Source organism: Pelodiscus sinensis, chromosome 4 (assembly GCF_049634645.1).
Source record: "Pelodiscus sinensis isolate JC-2024 chromosome 4, ASM4963464v1, whole genome shotgun sequence".
NCBI classification, from domain to species: Eukaryota; Metazoa; Chordata; order Testudines; family Trionychidae; genus Pelodiscus; species Pelodiscus sinensis.
The window spans coordinates 94428246-94449066 of record NC_134714.1 but is presented as its reverse complement, the minus strand read 5'-3'; the positions used below and the strand labels follow the sequence as shown (position 1 = coordinate 94449066).

The following is a 20821-nucleotide window of genomic DNA, read 5'->3' as shown; positions in this document are numbered from 1 at the left end:
TCATCCGGTATAGTCTCCCTTTTACAAAAAATACAGCAGTTCTTCTTCTAGTGATTCCAATTCATGTGTGCACATGCCACATGCACAAACATCAGAAACTTTTCCCCTAGCAGCTTCCTTAGGGTCGGTTGTGGAGACCCCCAGAGAAGCGTTACTCTATCAGCGCATATATACCATTGCTGACCCTACCCTCCGTCCGTTCCTTCTGACCATCTGTGGCGACACTGGAACTGTAGCTAGCTCTTCCTTAGCAAGTGCCTAGTTCCTAGTGATAGCTGCTTTTTTTTTTTTTTTTTTTTTTTTTCGTCTTCGCCTTATTTTTTTCTCTATGATCAAGAACTTCAAGCAAATAGAGACAGTGGGAAAGTGCCCAAAAATCTCAGTCCCTTGGGATACTGGGGTATGCCTACTTCCCTAGGCTTAAAGCACGCACAGCTTACAAGCACCATATGCCCAACAGCAACCTGCACGGTGTGTGCTTTCACCGCCTGGGTGAAGAACAGTGCACCCGAAAAGTGCAAGATCTGTCGAAGCTTTAAGCGCCTCACTAGAAAGGACAGAGAGCACAGGCTCCAACAGCTCCTGATGGAAGCAGAGCTAAAACCCCTCAGGCCGAGAAATTGGCCCCGGGAGCCAGCTTGGTGCAGAGAGCCCCATTCTCGGTAAGAGACGCAGCACAGAAGCCAAGTACGGCAAAGAACTCCTGGTGCCAGAATTCCCTGGCACCGAAGACCAGAGTGCCAAGACCTGGATCTACCTCACCTGCACCGCGGGGCAGGAGAGAGAACTGGGGTAGATCCTCTCATAGGCCCCAACAAAAACAGGACCAGCACAGGAGGTCCAGGATGTTCTGTCAACTCTGGTCCCGAGACTGGTGCCCTTGAATCCGGCATGTGACCATCCACCAAGAGATATGAGCCCGGTGCAGGTCTTGAACTCCCCTTTGATGCCAGACACCTTTGAAGCAGCCATAGATCTGATAGAAATCTTAGAGGCCAAGGCCTCCAGGGCGTTCGATAAACCGCCAAGACTGCACCACTCCAGGGGAAAGCTGTAAATGCTCCGTCAACCGCAATCCACGGATTGGTACCGGGACACATCTTCCTCCTTGGAGGGTCTGCCATCACTGACACAATGCCCTCCACCACCAGCACAGAAAGAGAGCTCATCACTGAGCAATAGGCCGGCACTGAGGGATTGAAACTTGGCACAGATATTGGCCTCCAGGTTGAGGTCGTGGTCCAGAAGCCCAAGACGCTGCTCCCTTTCCAGGCCCTCTTGGCACTGTTCAAGGTTCCAGATAGGGTCCCAACTCCCAGCACCGACCCTGGCACGTATATCATCGGCACCGCCGTGATCTTCAGTCAGAATCTGAATCGGACGTGGTACCGTCCAGATCTAGTGCAACTGGTCTTGATGCAGTACAAGGCACCCACCAGCACAGTGGCAACAGCATTGCCACCACCAGCTCAGTGGCCCTTCTGGACCCCCCGAGCATACCACCAGTCTCAGGGTGCACCTAGGTCAGCACATGGAGCCCCTTGTAGTAAGTTGAGGGAGTGTCGTCAGTCAAGGGTGCCTGATGACACCCCTCAGCTCCCAGTGGCTGCTGTTCCCAACTGGAGTAGCAAGAAGTGGCAGCCAACACATTCCTCAGCCCACACTGCTTCCTACAGCTCCCATTAGCCGGGAACAGTGAACTGAAGCCACTGGGAACTCAAGAGCTCTATGCCAGAGGACACTCCAAGTATGGATGTAAAATCCCATTTAATTGGTCGATCTGTAAAATATTAAATGGAGCTGGGTAGGAGCCCATTACAACCCAGCTTCTCCTCCTCTCCCCCTTCCCATCTGCCACAGTAAGGATGATGCTTAACTGGTTAACCGGTTGCCCATTACGTCCCTAGCTCCAAGTACAAAAACATCCCAGTGCGTCAGCAGCCTACGCTGATGAGCCAGAAACCAAAGTTTACCAACCTCTGAAATATATGTTTGGCTTATGAAAAGATCATAACAATTTGCCATTTTTATCTTCTTCTTGGGAGGATTCTGTTAATAAATGAACTGGCTAATGAATGAGTACATATGTATTCCTTGCTATTGCAAGGGTCTCAGGCATTTGATACACAATAGTTTAATCTAGCGCGGGATTAACATGTTAATTTTTCTAACGTGTTAATCTCAGGCGTTAATACTGTGCATTAGGAGCCTGGGATCAGCTGGAGTCCCCACCTGACCGCAGGCTCTGTGCAGCACTGCCCCTTGGAAGCGCCATGGCAGCCTTTCCAGGGGGCAGCTGCACTGAGCCTTGGGGTCAGCTGAAGACTCCAGCTGATCCTGGGCTTCCACTGCACTGCCCCTTTGAAACGCTGCTGCAGTGTTTCAAGGAGGTAGCGCATGCGATTAATTGCCATTAATTTTTTTTAATCGCTTGACAGCTCTAGTTTAATCCCCTGTGAACTGTAATATTTTGGTATAATTTTCATAATTTTCTTTCACACATGCTGGGTAGTGGTAAGTGACCTGTCATATACAAAATGTTCAGAATAGATGACCTAGTGGTCCTTAAATTCAATGAATAAAAAAAAAATGTAGAATAATTTGATATGGAGAAGGTAAGTGTTATTGTGCATATCTGTAGTCTTAACTATGTGCAGCACGCAAATCTGTTTGTGAATGGACCTCTGTTAGACATAGCAGTGAAATAATAACATGAATTCAGTTTTACTTCTACTGTAAGATGTATTAAGTTAAAGGTTAGTATTGGCATAGTTATAGTTCAGTGTTTCTGAAAGAAATCTGCAAAACCACTCGGAGAAACCAGCTAACTAGCCACTCTGGTGTGTTTATTTACTGTCTCTGGTTCTCCGTTTGCAGCCAAGGGGAGTCACGGGAAGCAGCAGCCCAGCCCACGCCGCTTCCCGCATTTTCTCTTGGCTGCAAACGGTGAACTGGAGTTAATGGGAGCCACATGGCTACGGAGCCGGTAAATAAACACACCGGAGTGTCCAGTTAGCAGGATTCTCAGAGTGGTTTCATGTAGCACTTGAAGAGAAACTGTTACAGATAAATTGCAAAACTATTTTTCAAGGCATTGCATGCTAATCTCTTAAAATTCTTTTTAGACTGAATTTGTATGTATTGTAGTGACTTTGAAGTAATATCTTATGTAACTAATTTCTCAAGATGCTCCGTAAAGATCTTCACTGCTGCCATTTAAAGCTCGAAGCCAAGGATCTGAAAATGCAGATTGAGCATATGATGTCACTAGTATCACTTCAAGAGCAGCAACATAAGCAAACAGAAAAGTAAGTCTGTGTGTGTATATCATGCTTGACATGTGTGTTCCTCTCCAACCTTGTAAACATATATAATACATTTATAGATTTCAGTGAGTTTCAGGGGGAAATGGCTTCATAATTTTCCAGACTTTTTTTCTAAACTGTTGTAAATTCTGTAACACAAAATATATTACTGTATAATGGAGAATATCCTTAGCATAGCATTCTTGTAATGTTCAACAAAAATATTGAAGATTCCCTCCTCCCTCCAGTATTCCTTTAATAAAAGGTAATAATCAGGTATTCTGACCTGTAAACAATTAAGTTTATATTCAGCTGCAGTGGTCAAATTTCTAAGATCATATTGCATCCAACCTATTTTTCTTATTTGTAAATCTCTCTGGTATTGCAAGCATAAAGAGCTTTTAAAGAACTAAATATTGTTGATACTTCTGTTTGAAGGTTGGGTTGCCACTGAATTGTCAGCCCAAATTACTAGTATACTTCCAAAAGAGAATTGCTTAAAATATAGCTTTTTTTTTATTTTGTTACCATTGAATTTCCAGAGATGTTAGATTTTTTTTCCTTTCTTTGTTGTCAAATTTCATCTGTTGTAGTATGCTTGCTTTTATTGACAACAGAAAACAGGAGTTGAGTAAAGAGTATTACATATTAAGACCAAGATTAAGGTACAGTTACCTCCAAGTAGCAAAGGGATGGGGTGTGAGCGCAAGATATTTTCATTCATTGATGCAAAGGTCCATTCATGTCTGTTAGCCAAGATGGGCAGGAATGGTGTCCCCTGCCAGTATTTGTCAGAATCGGGAAAGTGTGACGGAATGGATCACTTTATGATGACTCTTCTGTGCATTCCTTCTGAAGCACCTGGAATTGGCCATTGTCAGACCTGGGACTGGGCTAGATGGACTTTTGGTCTGACCCAGTACAGCCATCATTTTATGTTGTTACATTCATTTACAGTTCAGACAGTCTTTATCACTGCCCTACTGAGTACATGCATTCTAGAGAATCCCTAGCTCTATACCTGATGTTCCTTGTTCCACTCTGCCCCCTGTTCAGTGTAGCATAGGAGCAGACTGCAGTGGTACCCATAGACTTGATAAAGGATGCTTATATAATTTCTATATCTATATCAAGCAGTAAGATTAATGTTTATAAATTTATATTAACTTGTAATATTCCTGTGCCTTAAGGTGCATCAGCATAGCAAAATCTTGGTTACATGGTTAACCTACCTGAGCTGGGTTAATTCAGCTATCCCAGGTAAGAATAGCAGTAGAGATAGGTTATCAAGTAGAGTATGCAACCAGGATTTGTGCTGGGCTCATACTGCCCACATTTTGCTATCTTCATAATGTAAGCTAGCTTGCATATAGGTTTTGTTATGTTGGCATTCCCTTACACTTACAAGGTATTGGATGATAAAATCAGCTAACCCATGTAAACTGCCACTTCAGCAAATGCATGCTGAATAAGCAAACCTGCAAAACATTAGACTGCAAGTCTGGTTCATGTCTTAGATGTTATATGAAAAGTGAACACTACCACTGTGATGTATGATTGAAAATAATTGAATCAAAAAAAGTTCTATGTTGGTTATCTGAAGAGACACATAATTGAAAAATAAATGTCAGAGCTATATCAGTAGCCAAGTTCTGTATGGGGCTTTAGTACTTGACACAAGTTAATTATGCTTCTTTCAAATTCAATCAAACACTAATGCTGCTCAATCAACTGTAGACTTTAAGCCAGTAGGAACCAATGTGGTCATGTCTAATTTGCTACATATTGCTGGACATTGAACCTTGCCCACCCACTCTCTATTTTAAACCTGCACATGACTTGGACCCCAATTTGTAGAGGTAGGCGAAAACTTTGAGGGGTTCTGCCAACAGTAGCTTATATGTTCTAACAGTGGTAGTTCATAGCTAGATTACTGTTGACTAGACTAACATTTTTATTTAAAGACAAAACATAAGAACGACCATACTGAGTCAGACCAAAGGTCCATCCAGCTCAGTACCCTGTCTGCCAACAGTGGCCAATGCCAGGTGTCCCAGAGGGAGTGAATAGAACAGGTAATGATCAAGCGATCTCTCTCCTGTCATCCATCTCCATCCTTTGACAGAGGCTACGGACAGCATTCCTTACCCGTACTGGCTAATAGCCATTTATGGACTTAACCTCCATGAATTTTTAAACCCTGTTATAGTCCTAGCCTTCACAACCTCCTCAGGCAAGGAGTTCCACAGATTGACTATGCGCTGTGTGAAGAAGAACTTCCTTTTTTTGTTTTAAACCTGCTGCCCGTTAATTTCATTTGGTGGCCCCTAGTTCTTATATTATAGGAACAAGTAAATAACCTTTTCTTATTCATTTTCTCCACACCACTCATGATTTTATAGACCTCTATCCTATCACCCCTTAGTCTCCTCTTTTCAAAGCTGAAAAGTCCCAGTCTCTTTCATCTTTCCTCATATGGGACCTGTTCCAAACCCCTAATCATTTTAGTTGCCCTTCTCTGAACCTTTTCTAATGCCAGTAGATGTTTTTTGAGATGTGGGCATACCATGGATTTATATAAGGACAATAAGATATTCTCCACCTTATTTTCTATCCGTTTTTTAATTATTCCTAACATCCTGTTTGCTTTTTGACTTCCGCTGCACAATGCCTGGAAGTCTTCAGAGAACTATCCATGATGACTCCAAGATCTCTTTCCTGATTATTTGTAGCTAAATTAGCTCCCATCATATTATATGTATAGTTGGGGTTATTTTTTCCAATGTGCATTACTTTACATTTATTCACATTAAATTTCATTTGCCATTTTGTTTCCCAGTCACTTAGTTTGGTGAGATCTTTTTGAAGTTCTTCACAGTCTGCTTTGGTCTTTAACTACCTTGAGCAGTTTAGTATCATCTGCAAACTTTGCCATCTCACTGTTTACCCCTTTCTCCAGATCATTTATGAATATGTTGAATAGGACTGGTCCTAGGACTGACCCTTGGGGAACACCACTAGTCACCCCTCTCCATTCTGAACTTTTACCATTTATTCCTACCCTTTGTGTCCTATCTCTTAATCAGTTCTCAGTCCATGAAAGGATCTTCCCTCTTATCCCATGACAACTTAAGTTACGTAAGAGCCTTTAATGAGGGACCTTGTCAAAGGCTTTCTGGAAATCTAAGTACACGATCTCTACTGGATCCCCCTTGTCCACATGTTTTTTGACCCCTTCAAAGAAATCTAATAGATTAGTAAGACATGATTTCCCTTTACAGAAACCATGTTGACTTTTGCTATTCTTTACTGTTGTTTCAACTAATTTGCCCAGTACTGACGTTAGACTTACCGGTCTGTAATTGCCAGGATCGCCTCTAGAACCCTTTTTAAATATTGGCATTACATTAGCTATCTTCCAGTCATTGGGTACAGAAGCCGATTTAAAGGATAGGTTACAAACCATAGTTAATAGTTCTGCAATTTCACATTTGAGTTCTTTCAGAACTCTTGGGTGAATGCCGGTCCCGGTGACTTGTTACTGTTAAGTTTATCAAGACATTTATCTTGGATTTTCTTTGTTTGTTTGTAGAGTACTAAATACTTTGCTTCCAGTTCTAAGAAAACAGTATTTCACCTTGAAAGAAGCCGGGATGGCAAATGGTATTATAGAGGCTAATTACAAGGAGATTGAACAGCTAATTCAGAGACCAAAAATGGTAGTTTGGGCTGACCAATCTGTTGAAGAGGAACCAAAACAAAATGATCAGCCAGAGATGTCTGTTATCCTGGCTTTTCCACAACTTGCAAGCCATCCAAATACTCCTTGCCGTAAGTATATAATTCATTTCTAATAAACATAATTTTAAATCTTGCTCCAAAATTTTAAATCTTGCTCATGAATGATTGGGATAGATCACTTATATTTGTATTTGATCTACTTACATCTAGGCAAAAACTGAAACCTAGTGCTTAAACATAACAACCCATCTTGTATCATTCTGAGACCAGGGGAAATTCTTTCCTGCATATACATTTTCTCTGTATCCAGAGAAGTAGCTGATTCCTGACCATCGTTGTGCACCAAAAGTTTGGGTAGTTAATGTGACTTTTTTGGGATAGATGGCAATTTAGGAAACTTAGTTCACCACAAAAAATGCAGGCATAACCTCCTACCATAGCATCTGAGCTTACATGCTTGTTCCTTTTAGGGTTGTGATTGGGCAACCGGTTACCTGGTAAGCATCACCCTTACTAGGTGATGCTTACCGGGTACTGGTTAACTGGTGTCTCAGAGCAGCCCCATGGGATGGCGGGACCAGGAGCCTGCCGGTGGTGGCAATCCAGGGCTGAGAGCCTGCTACCAGTGACGGCAGCACCAGGGCTGGGAACCTCCTGCTGCCAGTGGCAGCAACAGCCCCAGGGCCAGGAGCCCACTTAGTCAGTTAACAAGTTAAATGTTAGGTTGACCTAATGTTTAACCGATTAACTGATGAATCGGGATTTTACATCCCTAGTTCCTTTCAAGCTTGGTTTACATTTCAGAGCTACTTATGCAAGGAAAAGAACTAAAAATCTCCCCTTTTTTAAGCAAAAGCTTAGTTTTTTTCCCCCTTTACATTTAATTCCGACCAATTCCAATAATCAGAGGGTTCATGGCTTTATGTGGTTTGGGGCTGAAAATTTGCTCAATTTCTTTACACTGCAATTATGGACATTTAATCACATTAATCTACACTGCATTCTGAGGTGTCCTATCAAAATGTTAATCAGTTATCAATAAGTTTGAGCATTTTGGTAAGCCTAGAATGGAATGTTAAGTTAATTTAACAAATGCTCTTACTCTGGCTATTGGTTAACATGAATCAGACATTTTGTGGGTATTGCTAATGTTGTTGGAACTTCAGCCATTTTTTGGCGGTTCACGTAGGGTGGTGGTTGTGGTGGTGGTGATAGTGGTGGTATTACTTTTGCTTATATTTCTTCTTCGAGTGCTTGCTCATGTCCACTTAACATAAGTGTATGTGCCTGCTACATGGACGGTGCCAGAAAATTTTCCTAATCAGTATCTGTAGGGACTGAAGTGTGCACATGTCATGCTATGTAGGACACTCCCCAACCCATCTCTCCTCAGTTCCTTTTACCACCAGTCACACTACTTGGAACATCATGCTTCAGCCTTAGCTGTAGCTAGCAATTCCCTGATCCTGTTGTTTGTAAATAGTTCTGTCATTAGCTTAAGTACTTGTCAATAGAGTTCAACTCTTGATTCTCCCAGAGACCTTGCCTGGGGAATGGGGAATGTCCTGCTCTCCTGGCTTCATTGCCTACACTACCCATCACAGACCTATGCTAGTCAGCAACCCACATGCTGACTGCCTTCGCTGCGTGGGGAAAGGACGTATCTTGAACAAGTGTAGAATTTGCAGGTCCTTCCATCCCAGAAACATTAAAGAAAGCAGCATTTGACTCCAGGCACTTCTAATGGAGTCTGCACTTGCTCCACAAGACCAAAGGTTGAACTCAACACTGGTGCGTAGTGCACCACCGTCATCAATGGTTTGGCACCATTTGCCACCTACGGCCTCAGTGAAGAAAGCTAGAATGCTGGGCAGAGAAGTCCCCGCATAGACATGGGGGGGACCAGTCGGCCGACAGGCAGGAAAAGGCCCAGACAGCACTGAGCCCTCCTACCTGGTCACTTGGTCACTTTCCTTGGTGCTGGAGGTTCATCTTCCCACCACACTGAAGGCTTTCCAGGCTGTGCAGGACATTCATACCATTCTGGTGCCTCCACTCCAGCACCGATGGGACCTTTGTTCATGGAAAACCAGCCATTTGTCCCTTTGTCACCAGGTACCATTTGGTCCTTTGGTTCGCTCTTCTCTGGCATCTGAGAGGAGAGGATCTTGAAGAACCCAGAGGTGCATCAGAGAGAGGCCAGGGCATGACGCACGGTTCCCCATGTCACTGGAGTCAGTGTGCAGACCTCCAGAGGTACAAACCCCCCACCCAACTCCCCCGGCACCACTGGCACTGGAGAGATAGTGGAGCCTCCTCATGAGCATCTCCTCTAGGAGGAGGTCCAGAAGCTCTTAACCCTAGGGGCAGTCAAAGAGGTTCCCCAGGGTTCCTGGGCAGGGGTTTCTACTCCTGGTACTTCCTGGTTCTCAAGGCCAAAAGAGGGTTCGGCCTATCCTGGATCTCAGAACTCAATGCCTTCGTCACCAAAGCCAAATTCAAGATAGTGATTCTGGCGTCTATCATCCCCTCCCTAAGTCCCGAGACTGGTACACTGCCTTCGATCTAAAAGCTGCCTACATCCATATTTCTATTGCACTGCACCATAGACAGTTCCTCCACTTTACGGTGGTTCAGGACTATCATCAGATTGTGGCTCTCCCTTCTGGCCTTTCTACGGCCGCTCAAGTGTTTGTGAAGTGCATGGCCGTTGTGACCACTGCTCTGAGAAAGTGGGGTGTCCAGGTGTTCCCCTACCCGGACGACAGGCTTCTCCAAGGCTCTTCTTTGGATCAGCTGCTGATCCACATCACTCTAGTGCAGGACCTTTTTCGGGAGCTGGGGCTGCTCCTGAGTATAGCCAAATTGACCCTGGTCCCCACCCAGGTTATAGAGTTTGTGGGTGCCCACCTGGATTTGGTGTCAGCCACAGCCTCCCTTCTCAGATCCTGTTTCCTGGCAATCAAATCAACTGTGCAGGGCATGTGTCTCCTGGGGCTGATGGCCTCTTGCACCTACATCATTCAACTTGCCAGGCTTCACATGTGTCCATTAAAGATGTTGCTTATGCACGCTCCTAACCCATCCCTGCACTCTTGGTACAGAGTGGTGACAGTTCCACCCAATGTCCTGTGCTCTCAGGACTGGTGAACCTAGGAGAAGGTGGTTTGCGCTTGAGTCCTGTTCTCCAGACCTCTACCAACCCTCCAGTCAGTGACAGGCATGCCTGACATCTGTTGGGGGGCTCACCTCGGAGATTTGCAGACCTAACCTATGTGGTCAAGGGATGACCTCTCCCTGCATATCAATGTCGGAGCTGCGGGCAGTTCACCTCACCAGTGTGGCCTTTCTCCCTCTGCTCAGGGGCAAAGCAGTCCTCATTCTTTCTGACAGTAATTTGGCGGTCTCCTATACCAACAAGCAGGGCAGGGCCTGCTTTCCTCCCCTGTGTCAGGAAGTTCTTCAGCTATGGGAGCTATGCATTGGGGCAGATATTCACCCAGTTGCCTCTTGTTCCTGGGTCCCAGAACACTGGCGGATCAGCTGAGCAGCTCCTTCTCCAGCCATGAGTGGTCTCTCAGAGGGGATGTGGACCTCCAAGTTATCCACAGGTGGGGGTTTCCCCTTCTGAACCGGTTTGCCACCCAGTGGAATGTGTAGTGCCCACAGTTTTGCTCCCTCATGGGGCTGGGACGGGGCTCCCTAAGAGAAGTGCTCATTACTCTCTGGCCCAAGGGTCTACTGTATGCATTCCCACCTTTTCCACTGGTTCACAAAGTACTGTTGCGGGTTTGGAAGTTCAGGGCCTCCCTGATCCTCTTCACGCTGGTATGACCCCAGGCAACACTGGTTCACATCTCTCCTCAGCCTGTCCTGCAAGAGACTAATCACTCTCCTGTTGACCCGGACCTCATCAAGTAGGACTTTGGCAGGCTTCGCCATCTGAACCTGCAGTACTTACACCTAATGGCATGGAAGCTCCGTAGCTGACAGCAGCAGAGCTAGAGTGCTTGGCGTGTGTGCAGGAGGACCTGTTTGGGAGTGGGAAACCTTCCACTAGGACCTGGCCAAGTGGAAGTGCTTCTTTGGGTTGCCCAGAAGTGGGTTTTACCCATGGATGCCCAGATTCCCTTGGTCCTGGACTACCTCCTGGATCTTAGGCTACAGGGGTTCTCCTCAATTAGGGTACACTTGGTGGCCATCTCTGCTTTCAACCTGGGCTCCCAGGGCAAGATCCTCTTTGCAGATCCCATGGTACACTGGTTTTTGGAAAGGGTTGGGCAGTCTTTATCCGCACGTCTGTCAGCCCGTCCCTCAGTGGGACCTCAGCCTGATCCTGTCCAAACTCATGTGGCCTCCCTTTGAGCCTTGGTGACATGCTCGCTGCTGCACCTTTCTTGGAAAGTGTCTGTCTTGGTCGCTATTTGCGAGCCCTCACCTCCCTTCTCCCCCATACTGTTTTCTTTAAGAATAAAGTCAGATTACACCTCCGTCTTCCTTGTGAATGTGGTGTCTCACTTTCATGTGTCTCAAGATATTTTTCTCCCCGTTTTTTACCCCCAGCCCTATGCTTCAGGTAAGGAACAGGTATTATGTGCTTTAGATGTTAGGAGAGCTTTAGCTTTTTATTTGGAAAGAACAAAGCCTTCCGTAAGTCCCCACAATTCTTTGTGGCAATTGTGGAGAGGCTGAAGGGACAGCCAGTCTCTGCACAGAGGATTTCCTTGTGGATTATGTGCTGTGTCAAGGGGTGCTATGACCTGGCTGGGGTGCCAGCCCACTCCATTAGGGCCCAGGCCTCCTCTACAGCGTTTGTGGCCCAGGTCCCTATTTTGGACATCTGCAGGGCTGCCACATGGACTTCAGTCTGCACTTCTGACAATCGTTACACACTGGGCCAACAGGCTAAGGAGGATGCAGCCCTGGCAAGGGCTGTCCTCTGCTCAGTTGAAGGTTAGAACTCCGACCCCACCTCCTTGTTTCTTGCATCACCTACATGGGATGGACATGAGCAATCACGCGAAGAAGAAAAAATGGTTACTTACCTTCATAACGGTGTTTCTTCGAGATGTTGCTCATGTTCATTCCAAATCCCACTTGTCTCCTGTTCTTGGGGTAGTCTGGTAAGAAGGAACTAAAGGGGTAGAGGGCCAGCTGGGGTATGTAGGAGCTGATGTACCGGCACCACTCTAGGAGGCTTCCCTTCTGGCCAATAGGTACTGCTAAGGGAAAAACTTCCAATGACGTATGCACACACCTACATGGAATGGACATGAGTAACACAGTTCAAAGAACAACAGTTACGAAGGTAACTAACTCTTTTTTTCTCATTTCAAACTAAATTATTATCTTTCACTATGCATATAAATAATTGATTTTTGTTTAGATGGCAATGTGATTAAGATTAGCTATGCAAATGTTTCTCATAAATGGTCTGAGACACAATTTTTTAAAATAAGAGGTACATACAACTTTTACAAGCCTTACAATCTTTTTAAATAATTGGGCATGCACCTGTACTCATGTGTCCAATTTTTTTTTCAGTATATCTTTAAAATTGACATACTTGGAGTATTTATTACAGGGGCTGAGCTTTGTCAGATTTGGGCTATCATTTTTTGTAACTTCTGTTCCTTACCAAGCTAAATGGATTTCCAACACTTTTCCCTTATGGAACAAAACATATCTGCTTCTGTTTCACCTACCTATCTACTAATCCTTTGTATAGCCCCCACACTGCCTGGGTGAGGTACTCTGCTCCCCTCTAGTGGTACCAAGACCATTTAAAGATAAATGAGTCTGCTACAGCCTTCACTAAGGTGGTTTTTTGCTCATGTGGTAGAGGCTCGTACATTGAACTATTCAGGTCTCTGGTTCAGTCCCACGTTCTGACGATCAGACTGAGTATTGCATATGCATTTAGAATATGGTCTTGCTCCTATTGAATTCAGTGACCAAGTAAAACCCGTTCACTGAACTAAAATCATAAGAATAGATTTCAGGATTGTGTTTGGATTCGCTGAGGATGGTTCCCTCTTCTCAATTTGTCTTCTGTTCACAGGCTTCAGGTGTTTCTTGGTGAACATATCCATTTTTGTTGTTGGATTACAGATTTACCTACACAAATGCAAACCATCTATTTCAGTTGAGGTGATGCTTTTTTTACACCAGTGTTACCATTTTTCATTCAGGCATTGTACATGACCTGGGAAATCTCCAGTAGATCTTGTTCGGTGCTTTTCTGTAGACTGTGTAAAACATGGAAGAAACAACTGCAGCCTTAATGGGAGAGTTTTGTAACATTGCCCTGAAAGGCAATCAATTCCAGCAACACATGTTTTTCACATTGTTCATCTGGCTACGAATGCACTCTTCTCTTTCCTCTAAAGGATTGATCAGTTATGTAACTATAATGTAAAGCTTGTAGGGGATGTCCCTAGTTTCCTTTCCAGACTACTGGAGACTTTTATTCTTCACCAACAACCATGTTCTCTCCCATAAGCAGCTGAATTGTTGGCAACCTAACCTGTAATTATTATTCTTCATATGAAGATCATCCACTTGTTTTAATGGGCTCTTTCTTCTGATTATTTATATATTATCTAAGCTTAGCAGCTAGGCGCTGTTCTACAAAAGGTTAAACAATTAGTCAACCCACAAAACATTACATAAAACTGCCAATCATTGTTGTCTTAATAACCTGAAAGTCAAATTGACTATGCATAGAAGTGAAACTAATTTAATTGATTTTCATTGTGCTGATGAAATAATTCCAAAAAGTACACAAAATCAAGAAGATGACAAATCAGATTTTTTTTATCTTTGTACTTGAGATGGTACGAAGACAACTATGAGACCATGTAACTTATTAGTGACCCTTCAAAAAAGAAACCATCTTTTTGAATGGGTTCTTATTTAATAGGTCTACTATTACCTCGTACAGTAATGATACATCACTTAAAAGCGTCCCCATCTTTGAAAGTATTGGGCCTATATTGTCTTTTTCCTTTGGACATTAAATAATTATTTCAAATACTTCTGGCACTTCCTGATGCATATGGGAAAATGCTCTTTGGACTGGAAGACTCTTTGTATGTATAAACCCTATACCAGAACTGAAGTGTTTAAGGAACAACTCTGGGCCAAATGCAGTGCATGCTTTAACTAGATGTTGCTTTTAAAAGGTAGACAGCACAGCAGAGGCTTGACTGGACAGAGAGAGAGAGAGAGACCTACCCTGAAAACTCCTGAAAAAGAATGTTACAGAATCCTTTCTCTGTAGAAAGCTGGCCTGCTGAACCCAGTGGACATGAAGGCTCAGCTTTTTTTGCTACTGATTCAAACTGTAAGACTTTGACGAGGTAGCACATAGTAGAAAATGGCCCAGGGAAGCAGCCTTAATGTGATCCTAGGTATTGAGTATTGTTATTTTTCATGGGGTGTGAGCCAGAGCTTTCCCAATTAGAGGGCATCCTACCAGGCATCTTGTTACAGAGGGCATGGAAACCCTCTCTGTCTGTTGGGGGAAACCAAAAGGGGGTAACTGCTTTGCAAGCTGCAAAACTTGAACAGAGCATCCACAGGAGTTTTTAAACAGACTGAAGGTTCTCTCCCACTCCCATGCCTTTGAGAAGCTGCAGAACCCACTATCTTCTTTAAGACTCTGTTATCCCAGAAAAAAAGATCCATCCATCCAATTGAAGACCTGACAAGAGAGTTGGGTTGACAGCCACCAACAGGCAAACTGCCACAGGACATGATAGTGGGCAATGAGAGAAATTGGAGGTGGAGTAAGGAGAGACCTAGTACCATTAGCAGACATTGCCTGTGAGCACCATCCATCATAGTCTAGATTTCTCTCCTACCTGAAAAGTAGCTTGTCTATTCTGCACTTTCACTGTATGGTTCCAAAATTCATGGAAAAAATGGCTCTTCCTTCTATTGTTGGTCTGTACTGCATTTGTGTTTAACAGGTTTATTCAGGAAGGCAAAGCTGTTAGGAATGGCTATGCTTTAGAAAGCTTTTCAGAATTAACTTTGCCTGTAATTGTGTTCCAAGCTGAGGCTTGATGACACAATCTTTTTGTCACAAAATGTGGATACCAAAGCTAAGGAACAAAAAGAAAGTTGGAAGAACAATGTTAGCATAGAAAAACCTGATTCTCTCTATAATAAAGAAGGAACAAAATGGTGAGATGAAAAAATGGAAAGAATGCAGTATTGTTTTTATTCCCAAAAATAAGTTTGCTCAGAATTAATTTTTTTTTTTCACCAAAGTAATTTTAAAACTATGTTTGGCAATCATTTAACAAGACATGGCTTGACTAATACCTTTAGTAAACAAATTTAAAGGAAGATTTATACAGATGCATTTGGTATATTTGATTATTCTATATTTTTTTAGTTCATAATTTGTTCAAGATGTTGGAAAGGAAATAGGGTTTTGCATGAAAACTGAACAACACTGACCACCTGTTACACAATGGTCATTATTCCTTATTTTAAAATCCATATTTCACACACAACATAATTGCATGGACTTTACCTGTCAACAGTAAAATGTAATTGTTCATTTCTTGGCACTTGATTTCTTTGTTATAATAAGTTGAGAGAAATAATTTTTAAATCTATAATATTTCTTAAATATATTCCCCTTTGGAAATGTTTCTGGAGTTTGTTTTTAAATGTTTTGTTTTTGGAGAAGTTAATTGGTGTTTCATTGACGTTAAATTGAATTATGTATACAGTATGCTTAAATAAAGTATTATGAGTCTGGGGAGTCCAACAGGAAGGGTGTGTATTAGGTCAGCTTGTTATTAGATGTAATTTACTGCTCTTGCATCTAAATATGGATAACTTTCAAAGAATGAGCGTTTGGGGAGGGGAATTATAAATGTCTTCCTGCAGAAATGAAATACTATTATGACTTAATATGCTAATCATGCTGAGCTATCACTCATGAGCCATATATTAAAATATATTAGGGAAGTATAACTTCCTTTTCAGTCTGTGTTTATAAAGTTATTACATTTGCTTGACTGAACAAAGAAGATTCTCGTTATCATGTATTATCCATTAATGAAATTTCCAAATGTCATACTAGCTATATACAAGTAATTATGGTCAATGTAAGTGTAAAATTATACAGGCAGTCCCCGAGTTACGCGGATCCGACTTATCTCGGATCCACAATTACGAACGGGGATTTTCTCATCCCGGAGGACTAGAGCGGCGGGATGCCTGGTCCCGCCACCCGCCTCCTCCGGGGCGAGAAAAGCTGCTCCCCGTCTCCCTGGTCTGCTGGGGGAGCCAGCAGACCAGGGTGACGGGGAGCAAAGAAGCGGAGGACCCGGGCCGGACCCGCGGCGCTGATCTGGAAGCGCCGCGGTTCCAGCCCCGGGTCCTCCGCCGCTTTGCTCAGCGTCTCCCTGGTCTGCTGGGGGGGGGGGGGGGACGCAGCTAGTGTCTCCCCCCCCCCCCCCCCCCCCCCCAGCAGACCAGGGAGACGTGGAGCAAAGCCCGGGGCCTGTGGTAGAGCAGGTGGGGCGCTGCCAGTTGGTCCCGCAGCACCGCTCCTTGGCGCTACTGGACCAACCCGGCAGCACCCCAGCTGCTCTGCCCCAGGAGTCCTGATTCAGCCGCTGCTGATCAGTTTCAGCAGCGGCTGACTTGGGGACACCTGGGGCAGAGCAGCTGGGGTGCTGCTGGGTTGGTCCAGTAGCGCGGAGGAGCGGCCGCACTACTGGACCAACCCAGCAGCACCCCAGCTGCTCTGCCCCAGGCATCCCCAAGTCAGCTGCTGCTGAAACTGACCAGCGCTGACTACAGGAAGCCCGAGGCAGAGTTGCTCTGCCCTGGGCTTCCTGGAATCAGCTGCTGATCAGTTTCAGCAGCAGCTGACTTGGGGATGCCTGGGGTTCTTAAGTTGAATCTGTATGTAAGTCGGAACTGGTGTCCAGATTCAGCCGCTGTTGAAACTGATCAGTTTCAGCAGCGGCTGAATCTGGATGCCAGTTCCGACTTACATACAGATTCAACTTAAGAACAAACCTACAGTCCCTATCTTGTACGTAACCCGGGGACTGCCTGTAGTATAGAAAAACAGTGTCTGTGGCCATGAAGGAAATTGCTGACTTTTTCACATTCTAACACTTCACGTTATCTTTTTGTTGACAGTCTATTCAGAAAATGGAAATATGAAACTTTAAGTAAGTTATCCATCAAATTAATGTGATTTCAATGGCTAATACATGCAACAACCAATAGGGAAGCTATCCGTTTTAAAGAACTGGCAATTAATAGTTGATGCTGCTGCAGCATTAATTTATCAAGTAACTGTTATATGGAACTAAAATGGTCTGGTTAAAATGAGTTAAGCTCTAATGTGTCACTTTTCACATATGATCATGATCCCTGGATATCTGAAACAGAGGAAGCATTGCTATGGAGGACAAGGAAAGAATGATAACTGCAGACCACTCGTTTTTCATAGGTTGCTGTTGGATTTAAACTAGGGTTATTGGAAATGAGGAGACAGTTGATTTTAAGTATCTCTGGGAAATGAAACTCCTTCCTCTTTTCTCTTCTTCATCTCCCCTGTTTTTGAGTTACCTGGGTCAAGAGGAGCAGCCAGTTTGACTTTCTTACAAAATGTATAAAGTGTTCTGGTATGGTTCAGAGAGAAATCACATGCCAACTTATTCACAGGACTAGTCTGCAGATGCATTACAATGATTCTTACTCTTGCTTACAGTTTCTTGGGAGCAGTAACCAGTTTTGTCAGTGCAAACTTAGAACAGCCATTCCCCTGAACAACTAGCCAGCTAGCGAGTATAAACAGTCTTCAGCAGCTTGCAGGAGGACTTTACCAGATCTCTTGCTCAGGCCAACAGGAAACCAAAACAACCAAAAAAAGGATTTTGTGTGTTAGCAGGTGGTTGTTTAATCTCCAATAGGCCCTACATCAGGATTTTTTTTAAATCCTTCTGATACAAAGGATGTTGGCTACAGCAGCTTTCATTGTAGGCTCCCTGGCAGATCTTCTCACATATAATCAGTAGCGTAAAGAAGTTGGCAGAAGGTGCAAAAATGACCAGACTCACCAAATCTATTCATGCTGAGGTCAGCCATGCCACAACTGCTGGACTAACCAAAGCCTGCTTGTGCTACAAGTCAGTCATGCTTTACCTCTTGGGCAAATGGGAACCGGCTTGCTGTGGGTCAGCCATTCTTCATGTTGCCTGCCAGCCTTCCCTGGAGGCCAGAGATGGTGAGCAATGCAGACATGGAGGAACAAGCAAGCATTAAAGTGTCCCTTGACCTACCACTTATTTCAGATTAATTTATTCAGCTTACTTTAACAAGGTATGAGTCAGCCTTATACAAACTTGCCTTGCTCATCCTAGGTTTCAGTGAGACAACGTGGGTTTGCCATATGGGTATTGAATAGCTCTGCCTGGCTCACTATAGGTTCCAGTGGGACGGAGGCGCCTGTGCAGCTAATTTTATAATACTGCTCCGTTAACTACAGAGTGAACTAACATTAAAGGTTACTTGAATGGCTGCTTGTGTAACATACAGGACTGATTTTGAGACAAAACGGTTATGCCACATGAAGGTTTCCCTGCCCCTTCCTTAAGTAGGAGCTTTGGGAGCAACAGTTAAGTTTAAAAAAAAAAAAAAAAAAAAAACTTGGGAATAATCTTAAAAGGAGTGAACCTTCCCAGCATTACACTTATCTCTGTGGCACATGGCAGATTTGCGTCTTCCCTTCCACTCCTGCCCCTTAGTACCTAGAGCCCTGCTAATCTGCGGATATCCATTTATATCTGCAGGTATCCATAGATGCAGAGGGGGATATCCACGGATCATTATTGCAGGCGCAAGTACAAATTTTGTATCTGCATAGTACTCTACCCATAATCTCCTCTTTAGTGATATAAAATGTGGTAGGATAATACGTGACATCCTCACTTTGTCCTAGAAATAGAGGCGGGAACCCCATAAATCAAGCTATGTGCAGTGGTTGAATCCTGAGAAGATAATTTATTTACTTGTACAGGCACACACACTCACTTCACCTATAAATCTGAGGAACTGGGAAGGAAAGTGCACTTTTATGCACTATAGTTTCAGACTACAGGAATCACTCTTACGCAGATTTCTCAAGCTTGATTTTTTTTTTTCCCCTGGTAAAAGGAAGTTTAAGAAGTGGCGAGACTTTCTTACTCTTCTATTTTTATCAGAATACAATACCCATGGTAAAGGCTCTAAAATGGCCAAGAAGAGATCCAGGAAGTATAGAGAACCTCCTTGAATTCACTTTCCTGATTTCAAGAGAACCCTTTACAATTTTGTGCCTAGATTCCTCATAAGAGAAACTCACAATCAGTTTGTTGAGTAATTTGAAATCATTCCTGGGAATATTATGTGGACTGTGTATTCTTACAGATAAGCCCTTAAAAAAGGAAATAGGGGAGGAAGTGAGAGAGAAAGGGGGTTAGTCCACATACAGGTAAACATCAATTTTTTTTATACTCTCAAAGTTAATGCAGTCTTCAAGATCAAGAAATGGAAAGTATTTCATTTAAAAGAATACAATCGTAATAATGAGAAGCCACAACAGCCTCTATTCATACTCTTGCTATCTCCATGTCTTGTGCTAACCCATGCACAGATTGTCTATTATCCATTTTGTCCTCATTTCTGTAGATCAGCTGTCTCTTTAAGAAAGCTCCTTATTAAATACATCTGTCTTGGGAGATTGCCCTCCCACCTCAAACAGCATTAGATGTACAGGAAGAACAGTGGAGGCAAACTTCTGTGGTTACAGAAGTCACAATACAAGATCTGAGTTCAGGGCATTTAAGGAATCTTCATAAAAACTTGTCATAATTTTACCACTGCTGATAGCTTTTCACTATTTCTCAATGAAACTTCTTTCTCCATGTTCAGTGCCACATCTTTTCATGTTTTTCCTTAAAGCTTGTAATGCCTTTCATCGTCTTTTCCAAAGCAAATTCAACTACTTGTCAGCTCTTTTCCTTACATTGATCTCACAGCCCCATATGCACACACTACTATTCTCATTTATGGTATCAAATATTTTTGAAGGACAGAATAGATTGTCCTGGTGGAGGAGTGGCATTATACGTGAAAGAAAATGTAGAATCTAATGAAGTAAAAAATCTTAAAGCAAACTGCCATAGAATCTTCTTGAATAGTAATTTCATGTTCTAATAATATGAATATAGCAGTAAGGATACTGATAATGACTATGAAATGCTAGGGGAGATGAGAGAGGCTATAAAAATAAGAAACTCAATAATAATTGGGGATTTTAACTATCCCCATATTGACCGAGTACACATCTCAGGACTGGATGCAGAGATGAAGTTTGACACCTTAAACGCTTTTTGGAGCAGCTGGTTCTGAAACTCAGAAGAGGAGAGGTAAATCTCGATTTAGACCTAAGTGGAGCACAGGATCTGGTCCAAGAAGTGACTATAGCTGGACCAGTTGGAAATAGTGACCAGTAATTAACTTTAACATCCCTGTGGTGGGGGGGGGGGAGGGGAACCACAACTTCCCAACACTGTGGCATTTAACTTCAGAAAGGGGAACTACACAAAAAGGAGGAGGTTAGTTAAACAAACGAAAAAGTACAGTGCCAAAAATGAATTCCCTGGAAGAAGCATGGAAACTTTTCAAAGACGCCATAATAGAGGCTCAACTTAAATGTACCTCAAATTAAAAAAAACACAGTAAGAGAACCA

General features: G+C 43.4%; 1 protein-coding gene across 3 annotated transcripts in view; it reads left to right on the top strand.

Annotated features, from left to right (window-relative positions):
- KIF18A (kinesin family member 18A) overlaps positions 1-20821 on the top strand; it is a 109848-nt gene that overhangs the window by 64632 nt on the left and 24395 nt on the right. For all 3 annotated transcript variants that reach the window (XM_006111516.4, XM_006111514.4, XM_006111515.4), the window contains exons 12-13: positions 3187-3308; positions 6898-7136. In XM_006111516.4, coding sequence (XP_006111578.1) covers positions 3187-3308; positions 6898-7136 — 361 coding nt within the window. The remainder of the gene's footprint in view (positions 1-3186; positions 3309-6897; positions 7137-20821) is intronic.